The sequence below is a fragment of the Tursiops truncatus genome, chromosome 16 (genome assembly GCF_011762595.2).
Source record: "Tursiops truncatus isolate mTurTru1 chromosome 16, mTurTru1.mat.Y, whole genome shotgun sequence".
Classification (NCBI taxonomy): Eukaryota; Metazoa; Chordata; class Mammalia; order Artiodactyla; family Delphinidae; genus Tursiops; species Tursiops truncatus.
In genome coordinates, this window is record NC_047049.1 from 577982 (window position 1) to 598962 (window position 20981).

The 20981-nt window shown below is 54.4% G+C and overlaps 1 protein-coding gene across 1 annotated transcript in view; it reads left to right on the forward strand.

Annotated features, from left to right (window-relative positions):
* CFAP46 (cilia and flagella associated protein 46) overlaps positions 1-20981 on the forward strand; it is a 90537-nt gene that overhangs the window by 59518 nt on the left and 10038 nt on the right. The window contains exons 37-50 of the mRNA XM_073793776.1: positions 69-175; positions 1406-1582; positions 2451-2586; positions 6225-6413; positions 7145-7333; positions 9018-9152; positions 9234-9413; positions 9845-10015; positions 14606-14703; positions 15191-15267; positions 15428-15558; positions 15849-15976; positions 16754-16833; positions 17764-17925. Coding sequence (XP_073649877.1) covers positions 69-175; positions 1406-1582; positions 2451-2586; positions 6225-6413; positions 7145-7333; positions 9018-9152; positions 9234-9413; positions 9845-10015; positions 14606-14703; positions 15191-15267; positions 15428-15558; positions 15849-15976; positions 16754-16833; positions 17764-17925 — 1960 coding nt within the window. The remainder of the gene's footprint in view (positions 1-68; positions 176-1405; positions 1583-2450; positions 2587-6224; positions 6414-7144; positions 7334-9017; positions 9153-9233; positions 9414-9844; positions 10016-14605; positions 14704-15190; positions 15268-15427; positions 15559-15848; positions 15977-16753; positions 16834-17763; positions 17926-20981) is intronic.

Sequence of the window (20981 nt, forward strand, 5' to 3'; positions counted from 1 at the left end):
GCAGCCTGCGGCGGGGGGGAGGGGGCGGAACAGCGGGGGCCGCCGTGACCCTGCTGGGCCTGCCTCAGGTCTGCCAGCTGTTCCAGAAGCTCATAGATACCTTCAACGTTCTTAAGAAGGAGAGACCGAACCAAATGCCCATATTGGAATTCATGACCACAGACCTAGAAGCCAGGTAATTTTTTGTAAGAAAAAATGTTAATCGGGCTTTCCTGGTGGCGCAGTGGTTGAGAGTCCGCCTGCCGATGCAGGGGACACGGGTTCGTGCCCCAGTCCGGGAAGATCCCACGTGCCGCGGAGCGGCTGGGCCCGTGAGCCATGGCCGCTGAGCCTGCGCGTCCGGAGCCTGTGCTCCGCAACGGGAGAGGCCACAGCAGTGAGAGGCCCGCGTACCGCAAAAAACAAAAAAAAAAAAAAAAAAAATGTTAATCAACGTGAAAATAGTGGTTTACTTTTTTCCATCTATTAACTTTTAAGCCAAATTTCAAGCCTACGAAGTTCAGAGACTCCCAGGACAGGGCCCTGTGCCCACAGCGTCCGTCTGCATCCCTTCCCGGCCGCAGGCATTTCTCTCGGGAGGGGGCGGGTGGCCTTGTGTGTCCCGTGGATTCTCAGCTCCCCTGGAAGTGGCTCCGTCTCCGGGAAGCCTCTAAGGCTGGGGCAGGCCCGGCCTCTCCCCTCCCCACGTTGCCAGGCGGTCAGACGTCCTCCTGGGGTCTGTTGGTCTGTCTGCTCCTCTGCTCATCAGCTTTCAGATCAGCAGCTTATCTTCGAGCCATCCTCCTGGTCGTTTATCTTCTCCCAGAGAGTGGTTTCCTCGCGGTTTCAGCACGGACGTTCGTGGGTGCCTTTCTCGTAGCTGCGCGAAGCCGCGAGGTCTGTCTCCTGAGTTGGGTTTGCAGATTCCAGCTGGATCCGCCTTCTCAGCGCATCTTCTGCTTCACTGACCAGAGAACTGTGGATTTCGCCCGATTTTGGTTTTCTGTATTCTCTCTTGGTCTTTGCTGAGTTCTTCCTGTGCTGGGAGAGGGCTTGTTCTGTCGTGGCTGTTCTGTCTCTCCCTCTGGGATGGGTTCCGTGGCCCCTGTGCTCTGTCTCTGCCCCTAGCAGAGGCACCTCTGACGCCCCCTGCAGCAGCCTGCTGGTGTGACCTGTGAACGGATTCCATTTCCAGTGGGTTTTCTTTTCTGCCCCTGAGTGTTTTAAGAGAGGGGTGGGGTGGGGAGTTGTTACTTTCTAATTTTATGGCATTGTGACCAAAGAACCTGCGTGTCTTGTAGGATTTCTGGTGTCAAGAAACGCTGGGGAAAGTGTTTCTCCCTGCGCCCAGAGGGAAGCTAGAGGTGGGTGGTGGCCTTGACCACGAGTCTCAGGGAAGCGCCTCCCCGCCCCACCCCCCCCTCAGGTGTGTGAGCCTCCAGCTCCAAGCCGCCCAGGAGCCGGGGGACTCTGAGCCCTTCCAGAACTCAGCTCTGCTGATGGAAATGGAAAATCGCTTGCTGGAAATGGAGGAGAAGTTTACCAGCATTGGCCACAAGGAGAAGTGTGTGGACATCAAGCTGGAGCGCGCCAAGATGAAGAGGTGGGTGGGCCCACGCCCCCTCCCGGCCCTCCGCAGCGCTTCCCTGCTTCCCCCACGCGCCCGGCTTTCCTCCCGGGCCACCCCCGCCGGCCGCCAGCAGGGCCTCCCTACGGCTTGGCTTGGCCGCGGGGTTCCGCGACCCTCCCCCAGAGACACGTACTGGGGTCCGCAGCCTCTGGGGGGCGTCCGCCCACGTCGTCCCGGCCCAGCCCTGGCCCCAGGCGCGCGCGTCTTCCCACGACCATACGGGCGCGGACACGCGTGTGCACACGCGGCCACACGCACGTCACCTCGGGAGGCCCGGGCGCTGCCCCCGCTCCAGCGGGCCGACAACCCTCCCACGTGACGCTCCCCTGTCCCCGCACCCCGCCCAGGGCCCCCCCGCGGTCGGGGCCACGCAAGCGTCCAAGACACAACAAGCAAACCAAGGGCAGGGTATTACAAACAGCCTTTATGCGGGAAAAGCAACCTGACGCCTGTGAAACCCAACCTAACACAATATTATCATAGAAGCAGTATATGTAGAACTTTAAAAAATGCAAAAAAACACAGACAGGAAAATTAGGGGTTTAAACCAGCACAGCTAATATTGTGGCATTGCTTCCCCTGATGTATCAGCACCAGTTTAGTTATGAGCATAGTGTCATGCTGTGCTTACTGCATTCCTCCAGATCGCTCCTGTTTTTTTATTTTTTTCTGAGATATATTGAGAATATATTTCCAGGTAGAACATCTAATTATAAAATTTAAAGGACCAATAAAATATGCGTCATAGTTACGAGAAAGCCACAGCTACACATTTTGTTAGTACTGACGGCGCAATGCTTTGACGTTTTTGTTCTAAGTTCCACTCTTCCGTCCAATAAAGGTTATCTGCCCAAAACGAGAAAGACGCAGAACAGAAGACTGCGTGTTACTTGGAGGCATACGACCTGGTCCAGAGAGCTGCTGCTGAAGAGGAAGAGCTATTTCACCGTATTCAGGGCTTACTGTCCCTTCAGGGTGTAAGTGTGTTATGTGATTTTTACCTCAATTTTAAAAAACCTAGAAAGCTATGGAGGAAACGCCCAAATGTTTGGAAAGTAAGTAGCGTACATCAAAATAACTATGGGCCAGAGAAGAAATCAAAAGGGAAATTATTTTGAACTGCAGTGCTGCAGGGGGCGCATATCCAAATGTTTAAGATATCTCTAATGCAATACTTAGGGGAAATTTTGTGGCACTAAACACCTGTATGAGAAGAGAAAAAGATCCCAAATCAATGATCTCACCACCCTCTGCAATGTGAAAGGAGAAAAAGCAAATCAAACTCAAAATAAGTAGAAGAAATTGAAGATCACAGTACAAAGCAATGAAATAGAAATAAGTAGAAGAAAGGAAATTGAAGATCACAGTACAAAGCAATGAAATAGAAAACACAAAAGTTAAAAAGAAAATCAATAAAGCCAAAAGCTGTCTCGCTAAGAAGATCTGTAAAGTGATAAACTTGTAGCCAGACTGATCAAAAAAAAAAAAAAAAGAGAGAGAGAGAGAGAGAGGACATAAATAAGCAATATCAGAAATAAGAGCTGTGACATCACCACAGACTCTACACACATTAAAAAGATAATAAGGGAGTATCATGAGCAACTCTATGCCAAAATATATTTGACAATTAGATGAAATGGATGGAAAATGGCTTGGAAGACACAAACTACCAAAGCTCACTCAAAAAGAAACAGAAACTGAATAGCCCTCTGTCTACTAAATAAATCGAATTTGTAGTTCAAAGATTTTCCACAAAGAAAATGTCAGACTCATATGGCTTTACTGGTGAATCCCACCAAACATTTAAGGAAAATTAATACCAGTTCTGCACAAACTCTTTGAGAAAATTGAAAAGGAGGGAATACATCCCAACTCTTCTATGAGGCTGACACCAAAACAAGGTAAAGATATTAAAAAAAAAAAAAAAAACCTACAGGCCATTGTTCTTCATGAATATAGATGGAAAAATTTTAAACAGAATTTAGAAAATTAAGTCCAACAATGTATAAAAAGGATTATATACCAAGTTGAGGTTATCCCAGGACTTGTTTAACATTCAAAAATCAATCAATTTTGTTCACCGTATATTTTTTTAGAATTTTCTTTTTTTTTAAAATTAATTTATTTATTTTTGCTGTGTTGGGTCTTTGTTTCTGTGCGAGGGCTTTCTCTAGTTGCGGCGAGTGGGGGCCACTCTGCATCACGGTGCGCGGGCCTCTCACCGTCGCGGCCTCTCTTGTTGCAGAGCACAAGCTCCAGACGTGCAAGCTCAGTAGTTGTGGCTCACGGGCTCAGTAGTTGTGGTGCACGGGCCTAGTTGCTCTGCGGCATGTGGGATCTTCCCAGACCAGGGCCCGAACCCATGTCCCCTGCATTGGCAGGCAGACTGTCAACCACTGCGCCACCAGGGAAGCCCTCACCATATATTTTTAAAAATTAAAAATAAATGATCATCTTAATAGATGCAGGAAAAGCATTTGGCAAGATCCAACATCCATTTCTGATTAAAAAAAAAAAACTCTTAGCAAAGTATTAGTAGAAGTGATCTTCCTCAATCTGATAAAGGGCATCTATGAAAAGAACTAGAGCTCACATGTTGAAAGATTGAATGCTTTCCCCTTAGGTGAGGAAAAAGACAGCAATGCGTCCTGCACCACTTTGATGCAGAATTTTATTAGAGTTCTAGCCAATTCAACAAAGCAAGAAAAAGAAATTAAAGGCGTCCAGACTGGAAAGGAAGAAGTAAAACTGTCTTTGTTCACAGCTAACGTGGCCATCTGTATAGAGAATCCTGTGTAATCTACAAAATAGTAAAGCTGTTAGTACTAAGGAATGAGCTCAGTAAGGTTGCAGGATACAAGAACAATATACAAATATTATTGTGTATTTCCATATACTAGGAGTGATCAATTGGATATTAAAAATTTTAAAACAACACCATTTATGACAGCATAAATATGAACTTTGACAAAAAAGTGAAAACTCGTACCCCGAGAACTACAAAACATTGCTGAGAAAAATTAAACAATACCTAGATAAATGGAAAGATATATCAAGTGCATGGCTCAGAAAACTTGACGTTATTAAGATGTCAGTTCCCCCCTAAATTATCTGCAATCCTGATCAAGATACTGCAGGGTTTGTTTGTTTTTTAGAAAGTGACAAAGTGATTTTTAAATTTATATGGAATTTCAAAAGACCTAACATAGCCAACACAACTTTGAAAAAGAAGAACAAAGTCGGAGGACTGACACCACCTGATTTTGACTCACTATAAAAGCTACAGGAACTGAGACAGTGTGGTTTTAGGGTTAAAAATACACAGACATCAGTGGAACGTAATAGAGAATCCAGAAATAGATACACGCACAGAGACAGAAAACTGACTTTCAGCAAAGGTGCAGAGAGTTCAGTGAACAAAGTCCCATCTTTAGAACAGTGGTGCTGGAGCAACTGGACGTCCGCATCCAAAAAATAAACTTCAATTCTTACCTCACACCATATGTAAAAATTAACTCAAAAATGGATCATAGGCCTAAATGTAAGAGCTAAAACTATCAAACTTCTAGAAGAAAACAGGAAAATACCTTTGCGGCCTTAGGTTTAGCAAAGCTTTCTTACGTGTGACACCAAAAGTGTGGTCCATCAAACAATAAATGTATAAATTGGACGCTGCTCTTCAAAAGACACTAGTAAGAGAACGAATAGACACGTCGATGACGGGGAGAAAATGTTTGCAAATCATTTATCTGACAAATGTCCTGTCTCCAGAGTATACAAAGGACTTTCAGAACTTAGTAAGACATAAACAACCCAATAAAAACAGACCAAACGTTTGAACAGACATTTCTCCTAAGAAAATATGTGGATGGTAGATAATCAGGTGAAAAGATGGCCAACGTTATTAGTGAGTCAGGGGAACGCCGATTATAACCACAGTGAAAAACCGCCGCACACCTGTTAACATGGTTACAACTTGAAGGACCGACCACACTGAATATTAGAACAGCCTGAGGAACTGGGACTCTCCTACGCTGCCCGTGGGGACACAACGTGTGCAGCCACCTTGGGAGGTGGTTTGGCAGCTTCCTGAAGAGTTAAGCACAGGCCCGCCGTATGCCCCAGCCGTCCCGCTCCTAGCTGTTTACGCAAGAGACGTGAAAGCACGTGTTCGCACACACACGTGTGCACGAATGCTCACAGCAGTGGCATTTGTAACAGCCCCAGACTGTGAGTGGGTAAGCACACTGGCACATCGACACGACAGAACACTGCTCAGCCGCACGAAGGGGTTAACATACAGGCAGCAACGTGGATGGACCCTAACGTAACCACGCCGAGTGAAGCTCGCCAGGCAGAGAGTACCTGCTATACGATTCCATTCGTGTGAAACCCGAGAAAGTGCAAGCTAACTTGTAGACCCAGGAAGTAGCCACATGTTTGCCTGAGAAGGAGGAGGTTGAGTCGGAGGGGGCAGGGGGTTTGGGGGCGAGGGTGCAGCCGCCATCTTCGTGCGTATCCGTACGTCGGCACGCGCGCGCCCGTCGGGGCTGACTGGGTGGAGGCGGAGCCTTGGCGGGAGCGCCCGTGCCGTGACTGCCTGCGCGCGTCTCAGTTGCAGCACGTCAGCACCCCTCTGGGGAGGAGGCTGGCGCACCTCAAGCTCAGCCTCGTGGAGGTGTGTCTGGACACTCTCCAGCGCACGTGGGAGGAGACCCTGGAGCGGCAGCTGGAGCAGGGCTCGGTGGACAAGCTGCTGGCCGACTACCTGCAGAGCCCCAGTGACTACACTTCTGTCGGCCTGGTAACCGTCCACGGACACTCACCAGTCCCCCGGGGCCCCCACCAACGGGGGCTGTCATGCTGCGGTGGGGCCTCCACCTCCGTGTGCCTGAAGTGCAGACCAGCCAGTGGGAGTCCAGGAGGCCAGGTTTCACAGGCCTCCCCCTGAGGTCTCTGAACCCTCAGAGTGGGTTCCCTGCCCCCGCAGCTCCCGGCAGGTCCCAGCAGCCCCCAGCAGCTCGGTGGGCCTCAGAAAGGCCCCGTCTAACTGGCTAATGAAAGCGGGGTCGTACTTAGGGGGAGACCCCCTGTGCACAGATGGCTTCCCTTCCCAAGGCGCGAGTTTGCTCTGACGGTCATGTCGTCACAGTAAGGAGTCCATAAAGGTCAGCTGCAGTCTGTTGAGAAAATAAGTTACATTTGCAAAATATTTGTTTTAGGGAAACATGTCCTGGCATTTTGGACGTTGTCTTAGATTTCATGAAGTATGAATCAAATAATTTGATGTAACTCTAAATGGATCAAATTAGTCCTGAAATGGAGCTGCATACAAACTCATGTCCCTGTCAGTCAGCCCCAAATTAAGGTTCCATCAGCAGACTTCAGACCCTCCCAACACCTGACCCTTGGAGACCCTCGCCACAATGCATGGGGTGTTAGAGGGTGGGTCCCACTGGGGAGGGGCAGCAGTGGTGGGCCTATTGCGTTTCTGGGGCGGGGGTGGAGTAACTGAGGCGGTCTGTGTCCCTGAAGAAGTGGTTCACCCTGAAGCGGACCCTGGCGCACACCGTGCTGGCCCAGCTGGGGAGCCTGCAGCCACTGTGCACCGGCTGCGTGGAGCTCCGTGCCCAGCTCCTGAGCCTGGCCGGGAAGGCCCTGCACCTGTTGGCCATGCACGCAGACCCCCTGCACCCCGCCTTCTACTGGGAGGAGAGCCTCTTGGTATGTGCTTCTGCTTCTGGCTGGTTCACAAACCTACCACCTGCGCTTAAAAAACAGAAACAAGATATTTAGAGCTCACCTGACCTCAGTAAGAACTGAGGTAGCAAACAGGTCTCTGATCATCCCTGTCAAGAAGGGCGATGTGGGCTATGGAAGGAAGGAAAGGGCGGCAGCAGCCCTGCCCGGGGCCTGCAGGGAAGGACGGAGACAGGGACTTTGGGGACAGGCCCGAGGAGGGGCGGCCGCCCTTTGCAAAGAACGGGTGGGAGAGGAAGGGCAGGCACACGGCTGGTCCTGGTCTGAGGGCAGGACGGACCCATCCTAAGTGGGGCATCCCACCCCACCCCAAATGTGGGTGTCCCTGGTGTCTCCCTCACCCTGGCAGCGCTGCACCTGGGCGTCTGGCCTGCACCTGAGCACTGGACCTGCATCCTATAGCACAGTGGGGGGCCCCGCCCACCTCGCTCCCTCCCCCGCCCCCTCACTCCCCTGCCCCGCCCCCTCACTCCCCTCCCCCTCACTCCCCTCCCCCACCCCTCACTCCCCTCCCCCTCACTCCCCTCCCCCACCCCCTCACTCCCCTGCCCCGCCCCCTCACTCCCCTTCCCCACCCATACGGTCAGGTGAAGCCCTGACCCCAGCAGCTGCATCAGTGCACAGAAGCCCACACCCTTCTCTCCAGCACTCCTCACCCCCCACAAGGCTGCCCAGCAGGCCTGGCGCCCCTCGGAAGGAGCTCTGGTGACAGCCACCGCCACCGCTGGCCGTGGAAGCTCCAGGTCACCGTCCTAACCACCTCTGCAGATGCCACCTCCTCCAACTGGAAGGCACCTGCTTGGCGGTGCAGCCAGGCTTATCCCCGTAGACCCTGCTCTTTCAGGAGACCCCCAGCCCCGAGCAGCCAGGCGCCGCACCCCTGTGTGATTTGGGGCTGGTGCCTCCACTTCCCTGACCCAGCTGGGTGTGCAGGCCCCGGGGTCAGCCCGTGACTGTCTGTCCTGGGTCTCCAGGCCGCAGGACGTGACTCACATTTGAGTGAATTGATGGCGTTTGGCCCCTTGTTCAACCTGTATTTACTGAGCACCAGAGCAGGTGGCTCTGAGTCAGGCAGACGTGGACCAGATACACAGCTCCTTTCTGAGCGGGCGTCCCATCTATGAAGCGGCCCTCACCACACCCCAACTCGCAGGGGCCGCTGGGGAAACGTGCCCCCCAGGCCTCGCTTCATGTCATGCCCCTCGAACCCAGGCTCCCCTTCAACCCGAGTCCTCCTGGGCCTGCTGCCCCCTAGGCAGTTTCCCTTGGCACCCTGAGGACCCCGTCAGGGGGCTTGTCTTGCAGACAGGAGGGCCTTGTTTGTGCCTTCGCCCCCCGGGCCCCTGGGGCAGACTGGCAGCTGGCTCCCCGGGTCCTGGCCGGCCTGATGCAGGGGGAGGTGATTCTGAAGGACTGAAGGGCAGTGAGCACAGAAGGCCCTTGACCTGAGCGCGCCGAGGCCCCACCCTGGCTGTACCTGCCGAACGCCAGGCTCTTGGGCCAGGGTCCTGCCGGTCACCCAAATCAGCGAGATGCCGGCCCAGTGCCCACAGCGCCCTCACCCAGGGGTCCTACAGAGACGCCTGGCCACGGCGGGCACTGCCGTCCGTGCTGACGTGCGGGCCGACTGGAGGTGCGTGTTCCGTAGGAGGGCGCTGAGCTGAACAGCCGCGAGTGTCTGGAGATCATCCAGGAGGACGAGGACCGCAAGGGGCCCTACGGTGGCCTGGTGGCCCTCAGGGCCACCCCCGAGGGGCACAGCAGGAAAGGCTGGGATCTGAAGGTACCCCTGCCCCAGCCCCCAGCCCCACCCCGGGCGCGCCCTGCCTGCGGAGCCGGCCTGAGCCTGAGCCTCTCCCCGCAGAGGAGGATGGCGCTGGCCCAGCGGTACCTGGCCCAGGCGTCCGAGGTGCTGCTGCAGTGCCTGCAGGTAGCCCTGGGCAGCAACCTCCTGGACATCGCCGCAGCCGCCAGCCTGGAGATGGTGGAGTGTGTCGGCACCCTGGACCCTGCGGCCACCTGCCAGTTCCTGGCGCTGTCGCAGGTGCGCTCTGCTCTGGGCGCCTTCCACGAGGTCCCTCTTAGCCACTGGGGAGAAGGAGGGTCCCCGAGACCCCGGTGCTCCCTCCGTTGGTGGCCCTGCCAGCCAGGCTGCAGTTGGGCTCTGCCTCAAGGGTGGCGCTCATTGGAGGAAGCACCGTGGACACCAAGAGAAGGGGGCCGGCCCCCCGAGGTTGCCCGGAGGCTCACGGGTGCATGAGCAGCAGAAGCCCTCCAAGCTCGTGTTCCTGCGACGTAGGGCAAGAGCGTCGAGCCCTCCTCCCTGCGTCCTGAGCTGCAGGCCTGCGGGCACAGCGGTGAAGGTCCGGCCTGGCCTCGCCCCGCGGCTGTGCCGGCTGCCAGGAGGAGCACCTGGGCGCCCACCCGCGCTGGACGGCGCCCGGGCCCCTCGGCAGCCTCCGTGGTCTGTTTCAGAGCTGCTCAGCCTCGGAGGGCATGCGAGACGTCCTGCTCACGGCCACGGCCAACACCAGCAGCTCACAGCTGGCCGCGCTGCTGCAGCTGCAGCACAGGCTGAGGTGCCAGGAGAGGACGTCCACCAACCTGTTTGCCAGCGTGGAGCAGAGACTGGCCGCCATATCCAAGGTGACCAAGCTAGGGACGCCCTTGACCCTGCCCCTGGTCCCGCGGCTCTACGGACATACTCGGACCGAGTCCAAATCCTGGCTTGCTGTGTGGCTCTGGGAGGGCCACTCAACCTCTCTGAGCTGCAGCTTCCTCATGGGCCCGGTGGGGGGATAGCAGCCCACCTCCTCGGTGACAGCGAGAGTCAGCGAGCTCGCAAGTACAAATGCCCAGGGGCTGCAGCAGGCCGCGAGGGGGACAGTACCCCGGGGCTCTGCTTTCAGCCCTCACTGTGTTTGAAGAAAGTTTTATACTCAGTTAAGTCTTAGAGTTTAATTTTGAAAGAAATTTGCAGAGCATGGTAGCTAATAGCACCTCTGCTTTTATTTGGACTAGCAAATATGAATTGGAGATTTAAAGAAATTAAACTTGACGCAACTCAACAGAGAAAACAGGCCCAGATGCTCTGGTCAGGCCCACCCTCCTCCTTCATGGGGCTTCCACGGTTACTTGCATGGGCCGACCTCATATCCCTTGACCCGGCTGCTTTCCTCCTTTTGACCTCTGAGGACAGGATGACCCTCTGTGGTGGGGCCGTCCTGTGCGCCGTGGGTGTTCAGCGGCAGCCTGGCCTCCAGCACCTCCCCAGGTGTGACAACCAAAAAAGTCACCAGGCCGAGAGCCAGTGCCGTGACCCAGGGATGGGAATCCTCCCTCCTATGGGGCAGAGGCAAGACGGGGTGCAGGCTGCTCTGGGCCAGGCCAGCCTGGAGGAGGTGAGAAGCAGTACATGAACCGTGAAAACACTACCAGGTGAGAAGCAGTGAGCGTTCTGCTAAGATGCCTTACTGGAGGGAAACGGCCCAGGAGCCGGGCAGCGCGGACCACCATCCTGAATCCATGAGCACCAGTGATGCAGCTTCAAAGGCGCAGAAGAGAACTGCCAGAGACAGAGCAGCTGCAGACAGACCCCCGGCTCTGCGGGGAGGCTGCAGCCGCCCTCTTGGCTGCTGGCACGATGAGCAGATGAAGAGGCAGTGGCCTGCAGAAGCGTGTGGGGCATCTGTGAGTGCAGGAGGTCTGGACAGACCCGGCCTGGAATGCTGCGCCAGTGTGACCAGCCCTGGGCCACGAGAGCCTCAACAAGTTCCAAAGCACTGAAGTCATTCAGTTTGTTTTCTAACCACAAGGAAATTAAAACGGAAATCAGTAACTAAGAGATACCTGTAAAACACACAACTGCCTTGAAATTAACCAGTATGTCTATCATCATCAGTTTGTCAAAGAGGAAATCACGATGGAATTTATAAAATATTTTAAATTGACTTAGAGAATAAAAATACTGTATATGAAAACCTAGGCGACTTGTCCAGAACAGGGCGTGGAGGAAAAATACAGCCTTGAATACAAAAGAGAGTCTTACAGTGATTTAAGCTGTGATTTCAAGAAGCTAGAGTAAAAACACCTAAGAAAAATAGAAAACAAATAAGAACGAGAACAGCAGAAGCCATGAAATTAAAACACACTTACGGCAGAGGAAATCATCATGACAAGTGTTGGTTCCAAAGAGAAGACTAATAAAATTGATAAACACTTAGAAAGACCCGATAAAGAAAAAAGAGAAAGAAAACAAAAATTTCGGTATCGGTAATAAAAAGACATCACGAGATCCTTCAGACATCAAGAAGCTAGTAAGAGACTATTTTTTATAACCTTACTCTAATAAATTTGACAATCTGGATGAAATGGACAAATTCCCCCAAAAATATTACCTACCAAAGCGGACAGAATGGAAAATCTGAATAATATCGCTTCAAGAAATGGCAGCTTTTATTAAAAACATTCCCACAAAGAAAATCCCAGACCCAACTGGCTTCGCCAATAAATTCTTCCAGACATTGAAGGAAAAAGTAATCCTTCAAAACACTTCCAGAGGATAGGAATAAAAGGAATACTTCCTAACTGTCTTTAAAGAGGCCCAGTGAGCCTCGATACTAGAAACCTAGCAAGGACGTTACATGGAAGGAAAATCTCTCTCATCAACGTGGACACAAAGTATTAGCAAGTAAAATCCAGCGATTATAAAAGGGATAATACATGAGGATCAAATGGCTGTGTTCCATGTGGATTAATACTTTTAAATCATTCAATATAATTCACCGTATTAACAGGAGGAAAAGGAGAAAATCATAAGATCATCTTGATAGACGCAAAAAAAACATTTGTCAAAATTCAGCACCAGTCTGTGATTTCAAAATATCAAGATAGAAGATAATTTTCTTAATTTGATAAAGAATGTCTTTAAAACTCCATATCAAACATCATACTACAGGACTTCCCTGGTGGCGCAGTGGATGAGAGTCTGCCTGCCGATGCAGGGGACACGGGTTCGTGCCCCGGTCCGGGAAGATCCCACAGGCCGCGGAGCGGCTGGGCCCGTGAGCCATGGCCGCTGAGCCTGCGCATCTGGAGCCTGTGCTCTGCAACGGGAGAGGCCACAGCAGTGAGAGGCCAGCGTACCGCAAAAAAAACCCCACATCATACTATATACTAAAATTTTGAAAAATTTTCTCCTTGAGTCAGAATGACACAAGAAAGCTATCACTGCTTCTATTCAATGGAACAATTAGACTCGAAAAACGAATAAAGGGCAGAAGCACTGAAAAGGAAGAAGTAAAACTGATTATTCACAATCAGCATGATTGTGGGCCTTGAAAATCAGTCTCTCGATAACAGATTTAACATGCAGATTTGGCAGGTCACTGCTGAAGGCTGTAAACATGACTTGTGTCTCTACATGCCAGTTACAAACAAGCAATGACAATGTCCGAATAATACCGTTTTCAGTAACATCAAAAACAATCAAATACCTAAGGAAAATCTAACAAAAGATACACATGACTTCTACCCTGAAAACTGCAAACCTATCCTAAGGAAAATTCAAGAAGAACTAAGTAAGCCCAGAGGCAGCTGTTTGTGGGGGAAGGCTCTATACTAAGATGTTTGTAAGGAAACGCCAGCTTACTATACAAGATACCAAGACGTATTTAAAACTATAGAAGGTAAGACAGGGTGGCATTGGCACACAAATGGAGAAAATGACCGATGGGACAAGAAAACGCCCAGAAACAGACCCACCACCCACACCTGACAGATGAAAAGCGCGACACTTACGGCAGAAGAGCGGATGGTGCAGCCCTGCACGAAGGGCAGCTCTACCTGAGAAGGTAACACAGCAGAGCTTTCAGAATAAGCTTTAAGGGGACCTCTTCATGCCTTCGGAGTAGGGAAGACTTACTACGCAGGAGACAGAGGTGCTAACCATCAAAAGGGGAATGATCAGTTGTACTGCACTGACAGTAAGAACTTGTGTTCATCAAAACCATAGCCCAGGAGTCAAAAGGCAAGCCCCAGAGGAGATACAACACACGCGGGGGGCCAGGGGCTGGTGTCCTGTGTGTAGACAGGAGGTGTCCCCTCTCGGCAGGAGAAAGACTGACTGTCCCACAGAAAACAATCACAAGACTGGAATTTCACAAAAGATACCCAAGTGGCCAGTAAACTCTGTAAATGACGCGCAAGTTCACTGCTCATCAGGAAGATGGAAAACTTAAAGCCCCGTTCAGGTACTGCTAGACACCCACCAGAAGGGCCGAAAGGGAACAGGTGCAAACCCCAAGGGCGGGAGAGCAGGCGGGGCCCTGGCGGGGGTGGGGCCCGGTGGCCCCTTTGGAAGCGACGTCCCCCAGCAACTCCCCTGCGGCCGGTGGTCCCCAAAGAACAGACGTCACAGCAGCATTTGTGGCCCAAAAAGGGAGCCCACCCAGGTGCCCAGTGGCCACAGAAGGGACGACGAGAAGCGGTGCCCTCACCGATGGGACACTCTGCAGGCAGCAAAGGGCAGCGGGGTCAGCCGCCACGTGCGCCAGCGCGGAGGGCCCGGGCCTCGCACAGCGGGCCGCCCGAGCTGCGGAAGCCTGCCGGCGCCTCCCCTGGAGCGAGGCCGTGGCCCCTGTGAGCAGCCCGCAGCCTCCCGAGCGCCGTTCCCACGGCTTCCGTGTGTCCGCTCGCCGCCGGGGCAAGCGTCCCAGAAGCCCCTCCGCACCTCCGTGGGCTTGAGTGCCGACGCTGGTCGGCTTGGGCAAAGCTGAAGCTCATTTCATCCGAAAGTGGGGAATGGGCTTCTGAGCAACCGCTGCTCTTTGGGGAGGCGGCCCGCGGGGTGCTGTGTGGCCCCCGCTGCGGACCCTTCCCCGCAGAGAAGGGGGACCCGGGTCCGGGCAGGCTGAACCGCCGGCCGCCCCCGCCCCCCGCGGCCTGCGGGCCGGGAGCGCGGGTCCTGCGCGTGCCCTGCCGGTGTCTGCGCGGGGGGCGCTGGGACCGCGGGGAGGGGAGAGGGCGCCAGCTGTGCTGCAGGACGTGCCGGGGCTTTTCCGTGCGCCTTTGGGCTCGGTGCCTTTGCGGGTGTGCGGCGGCGGGTCGGGCTCTGGCGGTACCGGCGGAGCCAGTGTCCAGGGCAGCGGTGAAGTCCGCGTGCGTCTGCTGCCCCCTTGTGGCGGCGCCCGGCCCCGCAGCCGCCGCCCGGCGCTGACTCCTGACTGCCCCCCGCAGGCTTGGCAGAATCTCTGGGTCACCGAACAGCACTTTAACTTCTTGAGTGAAATCCCTCCCACTTTTCGGATCCTCTTTCTGCACCACTCACGGGACAGGTGAGGCCTTCTCTCTCCTGTTCTCGGGCTTGCTACCCAGGCTTCTGCCCGCTAAGGTCCCTGTGGACACAGCACGGGGCTGCCAAGCCGAGGGACAGACAGGCCGGCGGGGGCTGCCCGCTGAGGGGGGAGGCGGGGGGCGACTGTCCCTCTGCCACGATGGCCAGGCTGGCCCGTACGACCCGGGGAGGGGAGAGGGCACGGTGCCACCTCCCGCCAGCACGTGGCCCTGGTCTGAAGTTCACTGCTCAAGTGGCGCAGAACCCACTGGTCTGGGGAGAAGCTGGTGTCCCAGCCTCTGGCAGCACCGCACACAGACCCCCCAGGGGCCGGTTTTAACCCTGTGTCTGACTTGGCTGGGGCACCGCAGGGAGGAGGCTCCTGTTCCCAGCAGGGTGGGTATGTGGCACAGAGTCGGCCTCGTCGTCGGGGCTCCTCTGGGATCCCCGGAGCCGGGCTTTGACCCCACCCTACGTCCTGCCAACAGGACCCATCTGTATGGCGCTGCCTACGAGAAATCCAAGTTCATCCCCGCAGCCAAAGGCAAACTGCCCCAGGTCGGGGGTGAGTTCTGCCGGAGCACCACCCTCGGGGTGTGTGCAGGGGTGCGCCCACCGGCACCAAGGCCGAGCGTGCGCACCGGTTCCCACCCGCGGTCCCCTCAGCCCCGGGGGGCGTTCTGCGAAGCCGCGTGTGGGGACAGCGGCGGCGTCTGTCTCTGCAGGCTCCTGCAAGGTGACTCGTATGGCCGTGAGCCCAGCCGCCTTCTCCTCCCTGTTGGCCAGTGCCCAGCAGTTCCGGGAGCACACCCAGGCTGAGGCACACAGTGAGGACACGGCCCTGAGCCCAGGCTTGGTGAGGCCCCGAGCCCGGTGCCAGGGCTGCTTCCACCCCGCAGGGCAGGATGGGGAGGCCTGGGCGAGGACCACCCCCCAGGCGCTGCTGGACGCCGGGTCAGGCTCCCAGACCAGGCACGGGACCAATCCTTGAGCCAAGTCTGTTGCAGACGCCTCCGCGATGCTGGCAGAGGAGTCGGGGGTGGGGGGCTGCTGGCTGCTGAGCTGGGCCTGTCCTGGGGGGTCGCCTGCAGGGTCTCGCCCCTCTTCCCCTTTGACGCCTCTGACTGCGGCTGTCTTTGGGGCAAGAAGGAGTCAGAGGGCGCAGCCCTGAGAGGGGAAGAACACGCTGTGCAGAGGCTCGCGGAGGTCGTGAAGCCCATGGAGGAGTATCTGAGGCCACTGTTCCCGCTGCTCAGCTGCCCCCCGGAAGCCAGGTACCCATCGAGGGCTGATTCCTGAGGAGCTCAGGGACAGGGTGCGGAGAGCAGGCGCCGTCTGGATTGCCCGAGCCCTCGAGGTACAGGGTCGTGTCGTCTCTCTGTCCCCACAGGTGCACCCAGGTGTGCACAGGTACAGGGACACCCGGGGCTGCGGGGCGCGGCCTGCAAGCACTCCCTGAGTCCCAGGGCCAGCTGAGCGACTGGCTGTGGGCGTGGGAAAGTCAGAGCTGTTTCCTTCGTGGAAACTCGCATCTCTGAGGCCACAGCGCCGTAGGCTTGGTGGGATTCTCTCTGCGCTGAATCGGACCGTTCGATTAAACGGGAGACGTGCACAGGCTCTTTGAGAACAGAAGCCCGGGCTCTGTCCGCCTGCCGTCGGGAGGAAGTCTGGCCCTGCTTGAAACCTTTTCTGGGGGCGTCCCCGCCGTACGGGCCCCTGCCGCCCTCTGAGCCGCTGGCCTGGGTGTGAGAAGGAGGGGAGAGCACGGTGAAGTACCTGGCCCCTTGGGTCTGTGTTTGGTGGGAGAGAAGGTAGGGGTCGGGCAGGTGAACTTCCCTGATTGGCCAGCAGGCCAGAGCATCCTGAATCCTGTGTGTTCACATCCTGCCTGTTGTCCCTGCCCGCATCTCAGGAGACCGGTCCCCAACAGCGGGCCGGGAGAGTCTTGTGGCCCTCACTGCCCTGGTGGGAACAGCCTGAGGAGATGCTGTCCCTGTTCTCAGTGATTTTCATGGAGTTTTTAAAACTGAATCTCTGCCTTTGCCTTTCAGAGCGCCGATTCCCACAGTTGTTGCGGATTTGGGAAAATACAAGGGCAAAGACAAGGAGAGGGAAGAGTTCCTGCCGCAGGGTGAGTGGGGCCCCAGGTCCGTGTCTGTGGGATGGAGGCCGGCAGAGCTGTGCTCTCTGTGGCTGCAGCGGGGCTGCCGGGGGCAGCCTTCCCGGAAGGTTTGCGCCACCCCGCCACTGCCCACGCGACCGCAGATGCCCCTGCCCTGCCGGATGCCCGGGCAGAAGCCATGGTGACGTCGCCGTCACCCTCCTGAGCACGTCGGACGGCAGGAGGGCAGACGGGCCTCCCAGGTCAGCAGTCTGCTGCTTTCCTACGTGGAAGCTGAAGTGCTCTTGTTTGCTCCCCGCCACCTGCCCCGTGGCTGAGCCACCCGGTGCCCGAGGTCCCAGGCCGCGCCGAGGTGTGCAGCTGCCGGGAGCCCAGTGACCACTTGTGTGACGGAGCTTCTGCCCTAAACGTTCCCAGATGAAAACCCGCTGGACTTTAAGTAACTTGACTTTGCAAACACATCAATTCCATTGACATGTCTGGTGGCCTCAGCCTTTGCACCGGTTTCCCGACGGCTGGAGAAGCCGTGGTGTCAGGGGAGCGCCACTACCCTTCCTCGAACGGAGCTGTCCCCAGAGGCCGTGGCCCCTGCCTGGACGGCCCTCGGGGAGGGGGGTTCGTGCAGATGTTCGTCCCTTGAAGGGGCTCCCTGGTGAGGCCGCGGAGCCTGGGCGGCCCTCAGAACCTCAGGGGACCTGACGTCCCCATGGCCTGGCCTCTGTCCAGGTCCTGGCTGTGACCCGGCCGCACCGTCAAAACCAGCGTGTACCCCCAAGACGGCGCTGGCGTGCCTGCGAGCTGTGCCCGGCTCAGATCCTTTCCGCGTCTCCCGCCAGGCGGGGGCTGCACAGCAGCCAGACGGCCTCAGTGGCGAGGGGCAGAGCCTGGCCCTCAGGTGTCTGCCGCTGCCTTGGTAGCCGCTGGCGTTCCCGCCCACAGTGCAGCCCGAGGTCGCAGACAACGTCATCCTGATCGCTGACAGGCACCTTCTGGAGCTGCCGTTAGAAGGTCTCTCTGTGTTCGATGAAGGGATGGTCTCCTCCGTGTCACGAGAGTTTTCTCTCCAGATGCTGTGGAACCGCTTGCATAGAAAGGAGACAGGTAAGAGCTACACTGATACTTGACTTTAAAATGCAAATATTTAAGTGACTTTCACGATAAGAGAATGTAACTCTTGTCAAAAAATAGTTATCAGATGTTACCATAGTTCTCGAGGCCCTGGTTCATTCCGAGAACACCTGCTATGTGCCGGTGCCCTGTTAGGTGCCAAACGTGCCCTGAACAGGAAATTTAACTTTGTTCTTGGCCTCACATACTTCTGTTTCAAAGGAGGGGACTGGTGATAACCAACCAACTACACAGTTAGTCATCAATCAGATGACGAGAGGCAATGAGGGAGAGGACAAGGGGGACCTGGCTTGGCCTGGGGGTGGCTGGGGACTCAGGCATGATCATGTTCTGTGACTTGGCCGTGCCTGGGGTGTGAAAATTCTCCAGGATGTACACTGGTGCTGTGTGCAGTTTTCTGCATGTGTGTTGCACTACGATAAATATCAAATTACATTAAAAGTAGATAGATTGGACTTTTGTTTTCATCCAAGATGAGGTGACAGGGACCAAATTTGCCCTTCCAGCTGGAAGAACAAAAACTCAGACAAAAATACATGAAACAGGGACTTCCTTGGCAGTCCAGTGGTTAAGGCTTCACCTTCCAATGCAGGGAGTGCAGGTTCGATCCCTGGTCGGGGAGCTAATGTTGAATTGTAACAAATTCAATAAATACGTTAAAAATGGTCCACATCAAAAAATAAATAAATAAATAATTTGAAAAATATCTGAAACAGCGGTTTTCAGATATTGGAGAACAGGCAGTGGGGGACAGCAATCCCCAAGAGAGAGAAACAAGCAGGTGAGCCCCAGCTTTCTGCCTGGAGAGAGTCCACAGGCTGAAGCACATGGTGCGGGGGTGGGGGACCAGGCAGAGCCTGGCGGTCTCCCCGAGGCGAGGAGACGAGGGGCTGGGCACCCAAGGCGGTCCTGGGAGGAGAGACCTGCAGAGGGCCCCCCTCAGTCTTCTGCTGAGAGCCGGTCAGTGCAAGTGTGTGTGGAGACTACAGCCAGAATGGAACATCTTACAATTCACAGCTATCAGGTACAGGAACCAGAGGGCATTGCCTGTCTGCACTAGGGAGACTGGCTTTAGTCCCACCAACAGGACTTAAAAACAGGCCTCAAGGGATCAAACTATTTCCGGGTAACTTAACCGCATCTCGAAATAAAGCTCAAGATGGGTAGAGTGTTTTTAAAAATCCAGGACCCAACAAGGAAAACTTCAAAACGTCTGACGTCCGATCAAAACCACCTGGCACGCAAAGACCCGTGGTTAAGAGAAAAGCCAATCGAAAGCGAACCAGAGGTGACCCAGGTGACAGTTCCTGGAACTATAATCCAGGTGTTCCAGGAGGCGGTAAGCAAAGACACGGAAGATGTAAAACGGACCAGAACTGAAGTTCTGCTGAGGAGGGACATGCCCTGGGCAGCATTCATGCAACTTGACACGACAGGAGAAGAGACTAGTGAGCCTGAAGAAGTAACAGCAGGAAAAAACTGAAAAAAAACAAAAACAGAAACAGAGACAGAGCACCAGTGCGCTGCTGGACAAAGTGAAGCGGCCGGACCTGCCTGCAACTGGAGTCTTTGCCGGGGGAGCATTTGAGTTAATAATGGCCAACTTTTCCCAATTTTGATGGAAACTGTAATCCTGCAGACCCAAGAAGTTCAATGAATCCCAAACAAGACATAAAACCATACCAGGGGCCACTGTAGTCGGGGTGATTAAATCCAGTGACGGAGTAGTTTACAGGCAGCCAAGAAAAGAGACACATTACATATCCAGAAACAAATACAAGAGAGTTAGCAGACTTCTCGGCTGAAACAATGCAAGCCGTGAGGAACGGCTTTAAATTATTAAAGAAAATATCTATCAATGCAGATATTTTTGAAAATAACTCTCAAAAACAATGGTGAAATACTTTTTCAGAAATAGGTGAGCTGAAAGAATTCTTCCCCAGCAGGCCTGCCTACCCCACAAGAAATGCTGCAGAGTGTTCTCCAGGCAGGAGAAAAAAGGATGGGAACCTGCATCTGCACAGAGAAATAAACACCAGAAACTGGAATTAGGTGGGTCAATATTTAAAGCTTTTTTCTTAATTTAAAATCTCTTTAAAAGATTTTGACAGGGGCTTCCCTGGTGGCACAGTGGTTGAGAGTCTGCCTGCCAATCAGGGGACACGGGTTCGAGCTCTGGTCTGGGAGGATCCCACATGCTGTGGAGCAACGGGGCCCGTGATCCACAACTACTGAGCCTGTGCGTCTGGAGCCTGTGCTCCACAACGAGAGGCCGAGACAGTGAGAGGCCCGCGCACCGCGATGAAGAGTGGCCCCCACTCACCGCAACTGGAGAAAGCCCTCGCACACAAATGAAGACCCAACACAGCCAAAAATAAATTAATTAATTAAAAAAAAAGATTTTGACAGCTTGGAGTGAAAAATAATAGCAACGTGTCGTGGGGTTCTACAGCAGTATACAAATGTAACTTGTGGGGCAGCAAAGGCTGGTGGGGGGTGGAGAATGGAGGCTCGGGCTACTGGACCAGCACAGCCACTGAAAACAGAAACAAAGAGGTACAGCTAGTACACAACGAGGAAGTCGAAATGGAATCATAAAAAAAAATATGATTAATCAGAAAAAGGCAGAAAAAAGAAGGGACATGGAACAAAGAAGAGACAGGACAAATAGAAAACAAACAGCAAGATGGTGTGTTTCCACCCAACCACATCAGTAATCACAGTCTCCGCACAAGGTCAAAACATCCCAGTTAAAAGGTAAAGATCACCTTTGGGGATGGAAACGCAAGGTCCCAAACATGCTTCTTTAAGGAAATCAGCGTAAATAAAAGGACGCTAATGGGCCAGATACAAAGGACGGGAGAGAGAACAGGTCTTGCGCCCCCAAGAGGCCACGGTGCTGGGCTCACCAGGAGCTGCGGGCGGGGCCTCGGGCTCAAGCCCCGCCTATCTGCAGCCCCTGCTGCTGGCGAGCCCAGCCCTTCCACATTTTATGGGCCGTTTGATGTCCTCACTTGTGAAAATCCGTT